General features: G+C 40.5%; 1 protein-coding gene across 1 annotated transcript; it reads right to left on the bottom strand.

The window, feature by feature from the left end:
* Window positions 1-1,544: 1,544 nt before the first annotated feature.
* LOC308109696 (neuronal acetylcholine receptor subunit beta-2-like) lies at window positions 1,545-15,407 on the bottom strand. The gene is made up of 8 exons (XM_080463458.1): window positions 14,725-15,407; window positions 9,687-9,832; window positions 7,262-7,306; window positions 7,061-7,170; window positions 5,564-6,090; window positions 4,098-4,588; window positions 2,973-3,118; window positions 1,545-2,657 (listed from the first exon to the last, which is right to left on the bottom strand). Exons 1-8 carry the CDS (start codon window positions 14,768-14,770, stop codon window positions 2,642-2,644), a joined length of 1,527 nt encoding a protein of 508 aa, XP_080319584.1. The 5' UTR covers window positions 14,771-15,407; the 3' UTR covers window positions 1,545-2,641.
* Between the last annotated feature and the right edge of the window lie 318 nt (window positions 15,408-15,725).

Genomic DNA, 15,725 nt, shown 5'->3' with positions numbered 1-15,725 from the left:
CCATCGTGCCATTGCGGCCGCCATGTCAGGGAGGCGAGCGAGAGCCTTTACAGGAGCTTCGACGACCGCCATCAAACAGGTCGGCGTGTGAAGTGAAACAATCCAAAACACATTTTACCCGTCGAATAAAGCTTTGAAGTCCAGTTAGATAAAGCTTGTGGTTTAATCTGCAACAATGCTCTGCTGAGTTCAACAGCATTATGTTTGATTACTGCGTTTAGCTGAACTTGGGTTTGTTTGCAGTTCTCATGCACTGCCACCAGGTTGGAGATTTCCACAAATGGCCTGAAATAATCCATTTATTACCAACGCTAATATCCACAATCTGATCCACACCGGACTTGGGCACAAAAAATAATATTTGAATATTTACATTTGTAAATGGCAAATAAGTGCATTAGAAAAAACCCAGAACCATTCGTTATCACAGTTCAGTAGTTACATGTTTTGTTTTTCTGATTATATTCCTCCCGAATGAGGGAATCAGGTTTCCCCGTTTACATGAATTCTGGATAAAGTGATCAGATTTGTGTCTGGGGGTTTATATGCGCCAATCCCATAACGCTTTGCACTGTGACACTGAATGTTTGTGACGTGCACTTGACCCCACACCCAACATTGCCAGGCTTGATCGGATTGGCCTTTGATACAATTACTTACAGTTGACGGAACACCAGCTCAATTGGCTGAGCGGCGCGGCTAACTAGTAATGGTGTCGACAGCCGTCTGAGTTAAATGTTAAACGTGGTTGTGACCGTCTGTACGTTTTCATACCAATGAAAGTCAAAAAGCTGTAAAAGTTGAAGTGCGTAGTAAAAGAGAATTGCCCACCTTTCAACAGGATAGTTATTCTGTTGTCACCGTTCATCACTGCGGAGGTGTTGATGCATTTGAAGATTGTAAAACACAAAATAGGCATTTTGATAAAGTCTGTTTCCCATTCATGCACAAGATGTAGTTTAAGACCATTGGCTGGTACGTCTACCAATGGGAAACCAACTTCTCGGGAAATTTGGCTTAATGTAGGTCGAATAAAATGTTTTTGATCAAAATATGTATATTTACATAATATTTTGTCTTGAATGTGTATATATTTATTCCACACTGGAATATAAATATTTACATAGTGACATTGTCTTAAATGTGCTCATTTTGTTGTGCTCATTTTGTTGCCCAATACTGTGGAAAACTGGAGCTGCTAAATAGTTTTTCATTGTTTTTAATCGATGACAATAAAGAACTTCTACTCAAAATCAAATATTGAAAACTATTTCTCGACTTCCTCCTTGATGGGGCCTCAGGCCACACTTTGGGGCTCACTGCCATAGTAACCACAATTTAAGCACCTTAGATTTCCCCACCTTGACACGTTGGAATCAATCGTTCCTCTCCTGTACTGTTAAAGTCCTGAGTGCTGGAACCTGCGCACGGAGAATGTTGCATCTATCTATGAGGCAGCAGTGCAAACGGCAAGATATAAAAATCAGAAAACGAGACATTCCAATAAATTGTGAAGAAATAATTGAGGTAACCGGTCGAACACAGAAAGTTAACAGCGTTTTATTCAGGTTCGAATACAGTTTGTGTGAAATCAATGTCAGTACATAACGTGGTGCTGCTACATTTTTGTCCTTATTAATTTTCTGTCGGGATGTTCGATAACAGTTTAAGGCCGTCATAAAGGTGACGGATGGAAATCAGCTGTTGGGGGGAGTTTTTCTCTTTTCTTTCTTTTCAAAAGCTCAACAGAAATGTGGATATGTTCATGTGTATATCTGTAGACTGCACACTCTTTTTGACTTCCATCTATCTTCACATCCTTCATGTCACGTTTTTTTTTTTTTTTTTTTCTTTGAGTACAACTTTTCGAGCAGCATTTCACTTTTTCCCCTCTACAGACCTTGTGAAGTGATATGCAACAAAAAATGACAGACAAGGGGGGAATAACCAACCAAGTGAGAGAAACACCGAGCCAGAGAGCAAGAGCAGAATCTGCATTTGTCAAAAAGAGACAGTGGTTACAGCGCTGCTCGAGAGGCGGGCGGGTACAAAACAACACAAAAACTCTGAAAGCAGAAGAGGAGAGAGCGAGAGAGAGAGAGAGAGAGAGAGAGAGAGAGAGAGAGAGAGAGAGAGAGAGAGAGAGAGAGAGACGGTGCAGTAAGATTTTCATAAAGAGAAAAGGTGGAGGGGACGAAATGTGCTCACTTTGTCTCAATAAAGCTTGATTTAACAAGTGCAGAGGAATTAGAGTCCACTCCACTGGGTAACTTGGAAACAATTGGGATAAATTGTTATTTTCATACCCACAAAATTGCAGAACACGATGGACTTTATTGGGACTTCTGAATGAACAGCTCCCACAGCTGCGCCGACGTCCAAAACAAGCCTGCTTCTCGTCCGTTTATGTACAAATCGGCAGCTCCGTCTGTATGCCGTACCAAAAAAACTGCTGTCATCTTCGTTATCTTGACAGAAGTCAGAAAAAAAAAGCAAACAGGATTGTCATGCCTTTGGTTTTGGAGTCTCTTCCGCTGCTATGATTGTGTCTTCATTTTTAGTCCACGGTGGTAAACAGAAGAAGAAAACGGAGCTGAGCGGTGGTCTTGCGTGTCGTTTCCTCTACGGTGGAGCAGAAATCTTAAAAATCTCCATACCTACAGAAAGAAAACATGAAAATCACCATGTGCGCGCATGACGTCACGTAATACTTGCTGGGTTGTATTTGGGAGCTTTTATGAGTACAAGTACTTCATGCAGTATTGTGCTCATTACCTGATAATGGTATTGGTACAGGTGCAAAGCAAACAAGTGTGTGTGTGTGTGTGTGTGTGTGTGTGTGTGTGTGTGTGTGTGTGTGTGTGTGTGTGTGTGTGTGTGTGTGTGTGTGTGTGTGTGTGTGTGTGTGTGTGTGTGTGTGTGTGTGTGTGTGTGTGTGTGTGTGTGTGTGTGTGTGTGTGTGTGAGACTCACTCCGCCTCATCAGCAGTGGGTGTGTTGTAGCTCTGAAACAGCGGCTGCATGAAGAGTCCCAGAGTCCCCACCACACACACCAGAATGAAGATCCACAGGAAGAGCCGGTCTATGACCATGGCCACGTACTTCCAGTCCTCTATGATCTGCAGCCAAAACAACAGGTTCACACGACATGAGCATGCAGGAATAACAGCAGACCTCCGCTGTCCTGATCCATCTCTTTTACAACTGACTGATTGTTGAGCCTCTGCCCAAAAATACACATTTTATCGCAACTCATTGAAGCGAAGTCAAAGCGGGTCAAGAACATTCATATCCGAGAGCGTATTAGTAATCAGACACTGTGTTTTATTAACTGCTGTCGCAGCTATAAAGGTTTTTAAGGCATCCCAGGGCATTGCAGGATATATTTTTAACTGCTGCAGATGCTTGGTATCAAACAGGAAGCTTGATGAAAGATCTGCCATCAGCAATTACTTCTGCAAAAACATGTTTGTAATATTTATTAAGTGTTAGAAGCTCAAGGCCACAAATTTAGAGTCGAGGTTAGTGTCGAGTTTAGTTTGTCTTCGTATGAGAGTGTGTGCTGTTTTTTTTTTTTTTTTTATCATGTCAGATATTTTTAGGGTAGAAAAGATGACAAATTTAGACAAACAATATCAAATATTAAGACTTTTTAGATTTGCTCTAGATGTTTCAATGTCCCATGGTATTTTAGAAAGTCCTAATCACATTAAAAATTACCTGGTACAATCATAAATACTAATGTGTGCAGTATGATACGGCCAAATATAACATGGTGCACTCAAATATAAGATGATACTGTCAAAAACACTGTGTTATACAATGTTGTACAATCAAATATAAACTTCTACTTCAAAAATACCACAAAATTTTGTATTTTTACTACCTAAAATGACATGATTATGTAAAATCCAACGCAGAATTGTCAATACCATATGAATACAATATGGTACTATATATTATGTGAAATAAAGTAGTGAGCAACAAATTACCTGGAAAAACATAAAATACAAGAAAAATACAAGAACCTGACTGGTAAATTTATTGCATCCTGCTTGTTATAACTTAAATCATTGGCCCACATTATTCCCTCCTCACCCCTTCATCGTCGTCTTCTGTCTTCATGTGCTCAGCGATGTATCGGACGCCATCCACTGCCTCCTCCAGGTCGGCCTCACCCTGAAGGGTCAAAGGTCTCCTGAAGTCAGACAACCCTCCGCCCCCGTCCGGGATGTCTCCCACCCTCCAGCAGAACTTGTGGGCCAAGTCCTCGTTGACGTAGAAAGACTCGGAGTCGGTTTGGATCCCGCCCAGCCTGACGTTGGAATACTGCCTCTTGTCGGTGCCGCTGTGGGAATTGTTCTGATAGAGGTTATTCCGGCTGGCGTACTTCCGGCGGAGTTTCTCGCGGACGTTGGAGGAGCCGGGACGCCGCATGAGGAGAAACGTGGGCAGACGAACTAAGAAGAGCCGCTTGACCCAGTCGGGCATGTGGTGGGTGGACGGGGAGCGGTGGTGCACGTTGAGGACACAGACGGTGCTCACGGTGGCAAACGTGACCAGGACCATGGTGAACATCAAGTATTTACCTGAGAGAGATGGAGAAATAAATAAGAAAGTACAAGGTGCGATTTCCAAATCCAATCTTCTTTCTTTGTGAATCATCTAAAAAAAAACTGCAGCCCCCTTCTGTTGTGTGATTTACCAAAACATCACAGAGAAAGCAAACTGTTGGTGCTGTTGCTCTAGTATTCTTATCAGGGAGGAATGATAAACCTCCTTCAAAAGCAATTTAGCAACGGATAATCTGGGAATGTTTCACTATTGAATATTTAACATGTCCATTTCATTCATCCAAAAGACATTTTATGGAAGTATGGACTCCGTAGCTCTAATGTGGCTTCAACACTTCCAAACATTGTATTTGGCCCCCTTCTCCCCGTTTTCCTATTGGCTTTCCAGTAAAGAAAAAAAAAGAAACAGCGATATAAATGTAGATTTATCCAGTGTTTTGAATGAGAAATTAATTGTCCTTTTGACTTAAACAATTTTGATTGTTTCAATTGAAATTGCAGAATTTGCACAATTCCAGAGACATATTGTACACATTTTTGGTGAGTATTTGGACATACTGTACACATACTGTACAAATACTGTACAGTATGTACAAATACTCACCAAAAATGTGCCGTAATCTAGTATAAACCGCAAAACTCCATTTGATTTAGGTATCATTTTTAACAGCGCTTCCAAGAGGCGGCTGAAATAGCGACCTGTTTGGATGGAATCGACCAATCAGAACGACCGTGTGAAAGTCTGTGATTGGCTGTTTCTGGAGTACATTTGTTACACGGTGCTGAGTCGAGCGAGCGTGGAGTCAAGATGTTGAGCAAATAACAAAACCGTGTGAAAAACACTATGACAAAGCATCTATGTGGATAGTTTCAAACATTTTTTTCTTGGCTCAATTTTTTTTTTTTTCTGTGCTCAAAATTCCATTCAGGAACGTGGCACAAGTATAATTCCATAGTAAATACGATTAAAACTAACTGAATATGACAAACCTATGAGTGGCACGGCCAGAGAGGTGGGTGGCACGATCTTGGATATCAGCAGGAGGAACACGGTGAGCGCCAGCAGCACCGAGATGCACAGAGTCATCTTCTCGCCGCAGTCTGACGGTAAGTAGAACACCAGGATGGCCAGAGACGTGATCAGCACGCACGGGATGATCAGATTGATGGTGTAGAACAGCGGCTTCCTCTGGATGACGAAATCATAGGTGATGTCCAGGTAGGTGATGTCGTTGGGGTCCTCGTTCTTGCGTGCGGGGAGCGAGACGATGTCCCACTCGCCGCTCGGCGTGAAGTCGTCGCGGCTGGCGAAGTCGCTGGTGAGGATGAGGTCCAATTCCGTGTGGTCGTAGGTCCACGACCTGAACTTGAGGGTGCAGTTCTGCTGGTCGAAGGGGAAGTTCTGCACCTCAATGGCACAGGCCGACTTGTAGATGGCCGGGGGGAGCCAGAAGATGTCGCCGGTGTTGGACACCACTGCGTTGCAATAGAAGGAAACCTCGTACACACCATCAGCACTGGAAGAAACGAGTTTAGAAGTAAAACGGCACAAAGAAACAAAAAATTCCTCAATACTTGAACCAGGGGTGTCAAACATAAAATGAAATCTGGCCTTCAGGATGTGATTATGAGATATAAAAACAAAGGTGACTAAATTATATTTTTCTATTCCTAATTTTTCTAACATAGTTTTCATAAGACAAGCATGCAGGAGACGGCCAAGGCTTGGGACACTGTTGTGCACTTGAGTGCCTATGTTGATATATTTAGCATGTTTTCAGGATCCTCTGGCAGAGGGGTGTCAAACATGAGTCCTGTCGGCGGAAATTTCTTCAGAGTAGCAGACACAACACAACACTGAGACCCGAGCTGAGATATCGGTGACGCTGCCATGAGCGCTAGGTACCTCGTCGCTATCAAACTAGCCTCAAAGCCATGATGTCAGGGCGACTATGTAAGAACATGGATAATTTAACAGTTATTGGGAACAATTTGGGGACGTCTCACTGTATTTTGCATCATTATAATTGACTTAATGTTGAGATTTTTGTCTTTTTTGATACCAATTGTTCACATTATGAAAAATATAGACTATATATATGGAGAGAAGAAAAACTTTCAAGCTTAAATTTAAAGGTTATGATTCAGTATTTTACAGTCAGAGCTGGCTCAGGCTGCCTTGGACCATTTTCTAGTGAAGCTGCTATAGTTTTAGACTGCTGGGAGATCTACACTTGAATTCTTTCCTTTCTTACTCACCTTGTTTTTACTATTACATGTCACTAATAACATTTCTCTTCTGTCTCTTTTAAATGTTAAAAAGAAGTTCTTCATTTGCACTGTCTCCTCTGCTTGCTCATGTGGAATTGTTGGGTTTTTCTGATTAAGAGTGCCCTGAAATTACTGTGTTGTACTTGGTCGCTACATAAATTGAATTTAATTAAATAACAAACCAAATCTTGAGTGAGTTGACGTGCACACACTCACTTGTTGTACAGCACGATATCAGGAAGCCAGATATGTTTCGATGGTATTCGCAGTTTCTTGATGCCTTCATATTTGTCCGGGTCCCACCTCAGCCTGTAGTCATTCCACTCCTGCAGAGAGAGAATCGTAAACTTCCTTTCTCACCAGCAAGCAATCTTGATAATTGTGCAACCAACAGTGGAAGAAGTACTGCGCCGTTACCTGAAACAGCCACAGATTGGTCGTCATTATCTGCTCCCGCTCATTCTGCAAGAAAACACCAATCGACTTTTACGCTTTGAGAGTAATTTGACTTTATGTTGTCTACTGGCAGTACTTTGTAACAAAGCACACTGAAGTTCAAACCCAAATATCAAAGCATACCTTCAGGTACCAAATGCAATAACATGAACATTTTGAGGCGAAGAAACACACTATCCAATTGCTTTATAAATGTCACAAAGGAGCTTACATTTACTTTGACATTACGGCAATAAACTTGTTTACTTTCATTGGCTGGGGCCGTTGGAAGGCTGTGGATTAATGTCATCCAGATATTCAGTGGACAGACGAGGAGGGAAGGCGTAAGGCTTTCAAGAAAAGAGAGAGTGTCCTCTACTAACTCCACAATTCAATTATTCATACTGTGTCTCTTTAGCAAGGTGCGCTAACAGTATCCTGTATTCAGGAACGATCCAGTTGTGACTCATGTTCAGTCATACCCCAGATATATAATGATGGAATATACGTATCAGTGTTGAATATAGACAATAAGACGTGTATGTGTGTGTAAAAGCTACATTTTGGCACGATGCAGCTAAAATTATAAGGCGAAATATAGCTTTGAATATTACAATGGGGGGGGGGGGGGGGGGGTAACAATGGAAAACATTTGGAACCCTAAAGTTAAAGTTTGGGAACAATTGGTCTAGGCCACCACCTGAAAATTGTAAAACCTAAACCTAATATATTTTCTCAGGTGAACTGCTATAGGTTTAGTCCTTTGGTGGAACTGTTTCGGTGTACCAACTCTGTTTTTGTTAACTCTCCACTCGTTATTACCTTTATGTATCATCCTCCTAAAAATATTCTTTTTTAGTTTTTTTTAACTTCACCTGTCACTTGTGCAATCTTGTGTGGGATTGTGAAACACTGTGGTTGTGGCGCAGGGGCGGATTAAGACAATATAAGGCTCTCCACGCTCACACAGACATATTCAAATCCCACAACCGACAGAAATAACCTTTTTTTCAAGATGATGTTTTGAAACGTGACATTAGAAAAAGCCCAAACGGAGACTGAGTTCCACTTCACTGTCAGCGCTCTGTGCCTTATTTGGAAACACAAACAGACCTGAGCCATCATGTATGTCATTAGTATCACCCTTTGTGTTTGTTTTCCGTCTGAAAAGTCAAAATCTATGCAGTTGGAAATGTCTGTTGAGTGGTGAGATCACCAAGAAGTGATAAAAAAATGTGGGGAAAAGGAGAGAAAACAAAAAGCACCTTCATGTTGAGTCGGAGTTATTTTTATGCCATGTCTTTCTTATCATTCACATCACATTGGAGTTATCAGACCTGTAACATCTGTGACGCTTCATGAAATAACAACCAAACAAAGCCTTGTGCTGCCTTCACTGGCGTTGTATTGTGTTACTGAATGATGCCCGTATCTTCTTGATTTTGTATATTAGAACTTACAAAAACTATTCTTTACTTGTAAAATCGTCTTGACTCATAAATCAGATACATCTTTCCCACCTTGCCCATTCATCCTATTTATTGTAACCAGCGGAGCATTTCGTCACATTTCTTCCACACAGAGGTACGTTGAAGGTCCAGTGTGAGAGATTTACTGCCATTGTGCAACCGCACAGTGCATCTGCGAAGTCTTCCCTTGAAAGAGTGTAAGAAGAACCTGCGATGGCCATGAAAAACATAATTCTGGTGTGTGCATTCAATTCTTCCTGATTATATCCCTCTAAATTTCACATTGTGCAACTCTTACATTCCTATCTATTGTAATGATTATTTTGATCAGACATACTGGATTTGTTTAGTATTTTTATGGCTGGAGAATTTTAAAAACATATGAGTGTGAGTGAGTTCTTCAGCCCGTTTTTCCATGATAACTTCAACTTTCAAGATGCGGCAGTTCTATTATTACAATATTATTGTGTTTTTCTGTTCATCTAGATATCGTAAACACTCCTAATAAGGGAGTTTTGGTCTTGTCTTTCTGTCTGGAGTTACTCCTTGTGGATGCACAGGTTTTCTTCAGGCACTCTGGTTTCCTGCCGCAGTCCAAGAACATACATTTGAAGGTAATTTGTGTTTCTAAATTGTCTGTACATATGAGTATTTGTGTATTTGCCCTGTGAGGCTACGCTACATTCATCCCATTGTAACTGGGATCAACACCAGCACTCTGCAACACTGATTATTAAAATACAGCAGTATAGAAGACGGATGGATGGGTTATTAGGAGGATGCACGCTAAGTCCTGACAGTTGAAGAAAATGATTCGCTGCGATGGACAGATATGTTGTTGTGTTTCAGCCCTGTGCCTTTGCAAAGTATCCCTTACTCCCAATTCATCAGGACAAATCTGGTAAATGATTTGCAGGATAAAGGATGTTTCCACTCACCACGCTGATGAGCTGCGAGAGAGAAACCTGTATGGAGATGGTGACCTGTTGGCTCTTGTTAACAGCTGGTCTGATCAGTTTGTTGTAGCGCTCTGGACCCAACAGGTAGTTCACCAGCCGCTCCTCTGCATTCTCCGCCCTGCTGCCTGCAGGAAAACACCAGAAGTGGAAAATCTGTTGATTGTCTTCAATCTGAAAGGGCATTCGACTTGTGTCATAAGAATTCCCTGACTGAGGCAGTCCATCTGAGATCTTGCATGGAAGACAACAAAAAAAACTGTTTTTTAAAGTAAATTCAGAACTGTGGTTTACTGCTGTATTTCTTTGATTACCCCGAGAGTGCCTCTCCAATCTCTGTTTCGCCAAAGCATGAGTGAAACAAAAATACTGGTGTCAAAATAATGGAGATAAAGAGGTTCTAGTGTTGCTCTGGATTAGGGATGTCAAATACTTTTTAGTTCAGGAGCCACATGCAGCCCAATTCCAACTTGAATGGGTCGGACCAGTAAAATAGTACCTTAATCAATTTGAATTTCAAACTTTCAAGTTTTTCTGTTGATGTTGCACTGATTAGATTCCATCACACTGCAGCTTATTTAATCATTTTTGATGTGTCTACATTAGATTTATTAAGACTTTGATTTTCACTCTAAATTACAATTCAAAAATACGTTTAATCTCTCTATTTATAGATTTGATCTTTTGTCTTATTCTAATTATACTGCGCACCACAAGAGTTGTCTTTTAATGTTGTGGTATCTGTACACTGACAATAAACTATTCTATTCTATTCTATTCTATTCTATTACTTAGAAAAATACAATGGTTATCCTCATTACTACCCATGCACAGTTTGTTTAGCACAACAGAAATGAGTCAAAGCCGAAAAAGAACCACTTTTTTTTTTGCACTCAACTTCACTGCACCCCCTTAAAAAGAAGACAATCAGTCAGCCAGTAACTAATGTTGTGTATAAATGCCATGTGTTTGTCCTGCAGCGAACCACAAACTCTGGAACAAAGAGTGATACGTCTTCGTTTTAGTTTTCATACTATAATACACACAACTCTCACCACATGCGGAGTGTGTGTGTAATAACAAGTTAATTTACCAAAGGGCGTTCAGGCTGTATCGCATGTCCTCAGTGAGTGTTTGGGTGTGCGTCTAGCAATCTGACGCTCCACTGCAGGGTTTTAGAGAGAGAGTGAGAGAGGGAGAGAAGAAACGCAGCTCATTCATGCGTCCTTCCCTGTGTGATGATCCCTGAAGCGTTGTGTCTTCTCACCCCGACATCATTGGTTATGTAAAAAAGTGATGGGATGCATAAGTTAGAAGAAAAATGCTTCTGACCCATTCTCTCTCTACATTGTGACTACACTGTCAAGCTGACTGGCCACAGCTGATGTTCAATACCTGGACCACTTCCTCTTCTGCACCACAGGAATCATCTGTTTTTTTAAGATTACGTGTGGAAGAGCCTGAATGAGCACAGATGTGTTTTTATCAGCAGCTCCCTGCTGTTTCAAGGTTTCAGAGTGAACGTCACTGGGTTTCTCTTGAAGAAAAGCAAGTGACTCTCCTACAAATGGAAAAACCTTCATTTGTCAGTCTATTTTAACTTCAGGGTCATAAAGAAAACTGAACAATCTGTTAGTGTACGAGAAAGATACACCCAAAAACTCACATTTATAGTTTATCTGAAGAGGTGTTAGTGCAGTTCAGTGGTGGATTAAAACAAACCAGTGGTGATGTTTATCTACAGCATGTCTCTAACACGGTAACTATTGAGAATAATCATTGTCATTTACATATAGCTGTACAGAGAGGAATGTTTTGCTTAAATAACATTTTAGTTCAGGTACAACATATAACCTAATTTGATTTTGAGGGACCTGGACCGGCAAAATAGTGTCATAATAGCCTTTACATTTCAACTTTAAAGATTTCCTTTGTTATTTCTTTGTTGAATATCTTATAAAAATAATAAAATCTAATACTAAAGTTTATAGAACTTAAGATGTGACCCTGGTTTGCCCGTTTTTTTTTTTTTCTCGTTTGAAGCTGTGTTGAGTAGAAACAATGTTTTCTGAGGAGCTGTATTGTGCCTGCAAACTACAAAGGTTTCTCAACTCATCTCTACTCCACGTTGTAAGGCAGGTTAGTCATGAAGTTAAACCGAAGTAGCTTTGGTGACACAGTGGAGTCGTGTTAAGTACTCTGGGGAAGACCCGGTATCAGGGATGATTGTAACAATTACTGAAACACAGATCAAATATTTTGTTCAGTTCGTACATCATATAATGGTAATAAAACATTCTTAAAGTAATTGTAAGAAATGTCATTGCATCATTAAGTATCTATGCCAGTACTGGGTATTAGGTACTACATAGAAGTAAGTACTTGTTAAAAAGCGGTATGAGTGCTTCACTACAATCAAAGAAGTCTATTATCCTGAACCTGCTGAGCTTTTAAATCTTTCTGTGTCATTTAAAGCACTGATGCTGTGACTGAGAACTGCTGCCAAATATCATTACAGTGAACATGGCCTAGTCAAATCTCCTAACCGTCAGGGAGATGCAAACACTCACAACAACATGGTGGAAGACACAGAGAAGTGCTGCGCGCCTTCTAGGTGTATTATACCCATTAAATCTTTTAAACCTGGAATCCAGCGTATGTTTGCCTTGATGGATGCTGCCCAGTAATGCATGACTGTGTCGGCTGTCAGGGCAAATCTTTGTCAGAGCCGTGTGGTTTTTGTGGATATACGAACAACAATGGACAAAGCCATGTTTTATTTATGGATATTTCATTGATGATTCTGTTATTTAAGTGACTATTGCAGTATACCTCTGGCTTACAGCAAAGTTAAATCAGTTTTTATCTGTTAAACATCATCCAAAACTTTACACTGTTCTGAAGAGAACCCCAAATCAAGGTCATCTTAGTAAAAGAGCGTTCTTATTTCGGGACAGAGACGTCAATGCCTGTGTTTTCCCTAAAAGATGGAGGATGACGCTTCCTTAGTGGTAGGTATAAAATAGCCTCTTGTAAATTATTCAAGGCACACATCTGCTTTTACTTACAAGTATGAACCGCGCAAAACCTCTGTGTCATAGAAGTTTTGTGAAAAGTGTCACCGTGGTTCGTTTGAGCCCAAAACTCAAGCTCACATGGCAACATAAGTAACATATCATGTCTCATGATGTCCAGGGAGATGATGTGATTATAAACCCAACAAACACAGATAAGGCAGGTTACGTAAGATAATTACCACAAGGCCTTTCACGGAGCTAAAATGTAACTGCACAGACACATCAGGACACTGTTATATAATATAATGAAATTTAATGAAAGCCCAGGTACGACTGAAAGCACCAAGGCCGGGTCCTTGGCATTCTCCCTTCAGTTTAATAGGTTTTGAGGAGTTTAAACTTTAGAAAGATATCAAAATGACCAAAAAAAAAAGCAATGCACAAATTAAAGGCTGATTGTCACATGTAATTAAAGTCTTATTAGATCGATTGAATAAACAGAAAACTCCCTTTTCTGACTCTGGATTGGATAGACAGGCGGACAGACAAAAACTCCACAAATTAAAACTTCAAAGTCCAGACTCAAATTTTCTGTAACAGGGCTGGCCTGTGACACATTACATCGATAAACAAATACTTGCACAAATGAGAGTGCAAATCATCTTGTGCATTAACTTTGTTAACATCACACTCTCTATGATGTTGATTGAGCCAAAGAGTTCTTCTTCAACCAGACATGAAATATCATCCTGGCTTGGAAACTCTTTAGTTTCTTTAAGGCCGCGTTTACACGACAACGTCTCAAGTGAAAATGCACCGTTTTGACATTTTGGCTTGAGAAATGTTTCACATTTACATGCAGATTTCCACAGAAACGGCAAAAATGCTGAAAATTATGTAGTTTTCATGTGGGGCCACCAGTGGGTGCTGTTGTTTGTTATTGAAGTAAAACCACACACACATGCATGTAGAGAACAATAAGCAAGAAACATTAATGGGAGAACACAGACATTCATATGGACAGATGACAAATTTGGAGCGTTATTACAGTTACTCTCAACTGTAAAACTACAGTTGTTGTGTAAATGGACACCTAAAATACAACAAAGGTTTAGCAATTTCACTTGAAAACGTTGTTGTGTGAATAGAACGGAAGTAGTTATTTAAAGCTATACTGTCCCTTTAACACTTTTTTAGTCCTTATTTTTTTACTCTATTCAATTCACTTAGCTGTTTTTATCTTAATAATAATTCTTTTGATCGTTTTTTTGCTTTTCTTTTGTGGACTTAAAGCACTTTTTGATTGCTTTGTTGCTCCACAAATATTACATAAAAGCCAACAAATATCCTACACAAAGAACAAACAATAACACACTTCAAATGATCACAACTGACATAGCCAGTTTATAAAGATATATATAAAAAAATACAGTTAAAAATGAATTCCTTTTGTTCTCTGAACAATAAAAGACATCTAACCAGGTCAAACTAAAGTACAGAGTATTTTATGAACTGAGTCTGCATTCTACTGAAGAAAAAAACAAGTTTTCTTGGGTTTCTTTTTAATCCTAATTGTCTGCTTAAATTTGTTAAAATTAGCTTGTGATGGCGACCAGTTACTGAGCATTTGGTATGTAGCTCCAGCATTTGATTAAATGTTAATATACATCCTGCAGTTCAATGGGACCTAATTAAGACAACTACTTTCGGGGGTGTAGTGCCTGAGAGCGCGTGCACGAGAGAGAGAGAGAGAGAGAGAGAGAGAGAGAGAGAGAGAGAGAGAGAGCGCGCGCAAGGTAAGTGTGGTTTATAACTAAAATTTGTTTAAAATTTGTGCGTAATATTTTAAATCAGCACCATGGACAGCGTCTGTTGTCCCATTTGAGTTATTAAAATCGTAGAAAATATAATTTTTACTGAAATCCCACTCCATTACCAGCACATAAATCCATCGTCACTTAACTAAACATGTGAATAAATACGTTGAATTTGAAAGAACTCACTTGTGATAGAGAGGATGACGAGCAGGAGCGCAGCGTTGGTCATCATCTCTTTGCGCAAACTTCCAAATGTTGTCCTCCAAAAAAAAACCAAGTAAACACAAAAAGAATTCTGCAAATAACGTGACCGCACGGTATGTATATGTCTTCGTGAGTCGGTCTTCTTTCTTGCTGTTGCCACACAATTTGCTCCACAACCTATCGTCTACGGTTACGCAATGCGAAAAGCATAGAGAGAAAGAAAAAAAACTTTGCCAACTATAATAAAAATGTTTTTCCTCGGAAATGTTTATTTGAACGAGGCAACATGATGAGTCTTGATTTCACATCGCTCACCAAGACTTTGGTATGAAGGAATAGCGCACAAACGGACATCCAACCAGCTGGCTCTTTTAAATCGTTCTCGATCCAAATCCGACGGTCCACACGTGCGCCACGTTGTTGCTGTTGCCGCCGCAGTCCGATCAAAAAGCAATCCACTTTTCTCTTTCTCTGTAAGCACCAGCCTTCACCTTAAGTTCACTCTCTTCCGCTAAAAGTTACGAAACTGGTCCAGCTCTTGGGTGCGGGGCGCGCAGCCGGGGTCGCGCGGCGCGCGTTACGCACCAGCTTTTCCGAGTTACAGCCGGCGGGCAGCGGCCAGCTGAAGTCCGAGAACAGGCCGAAGAGGACGTTTATTCCCCCCTTAAAACTCCACGTAGGTCATAGCAGAGAGGAGATGTTGGGGGGGAGAGTGTGTGTGTGTGTGTGTGGGGGGGGAGGGGGGGGGGGGGGGGGGGCACGTTTTTAATCGTGTGCTGTTGCGTCCTGAGCTTCATCACAGTAGAAATGTTCAGCTGGGAATAATCAACAACTGTAATGCTCCCCAACTTTAATGCTCCCCTTACAGTGATGTCACAACTCCTAACTTATAATCAACTTATAACTTTTTTTATTTTATAGTTTTATAGGTTATTACTATTGTATCACCATGTCTTATGGTCTTTCAGGGTTAGGAGTTATAG

Source organism: Lipophrys pholis, assembly GCF_963383615.2.
Source record: "Lipophrys pholis genome assembly, chromosome: 5".
Taxonomy (NCBI): domain Eukaryota; kingdom Metazoa; phylum Chordata; class Actinopteri; order Blenniiformes; family Blenniidae; genus Lipophrys; species Lipophrys pholis.
This window is presented reverse-complemented; position numbering and strand designations above follow the sequence as displayed.

Excerpts from the sequence above, each read along its gene's own strand:
- LOC308109696 (XM_080463458.1), bottom strand. The coding sequence starts at position 14,770 with ATGATGACCAACGCTGCGCTCCTGCTCGTCATCCTCTCTATCACAA. Across the intron at positions 9,833-14,724 it reads CGTCATCCTCTCTATCACAA|GCAGCAGGGCGGAGAATGCA; the intron begins GTGAGTTCTTTC and ends GTTTTCCTGCAG. Across the intron at positions 7,171-7,261 it reads CCAATCTGTGGCTGTTTCAG|GAGTGGAATGACTACAGGCT; the intron begins GTAACGGCGCAG and ends CTCTCTCTGCAG.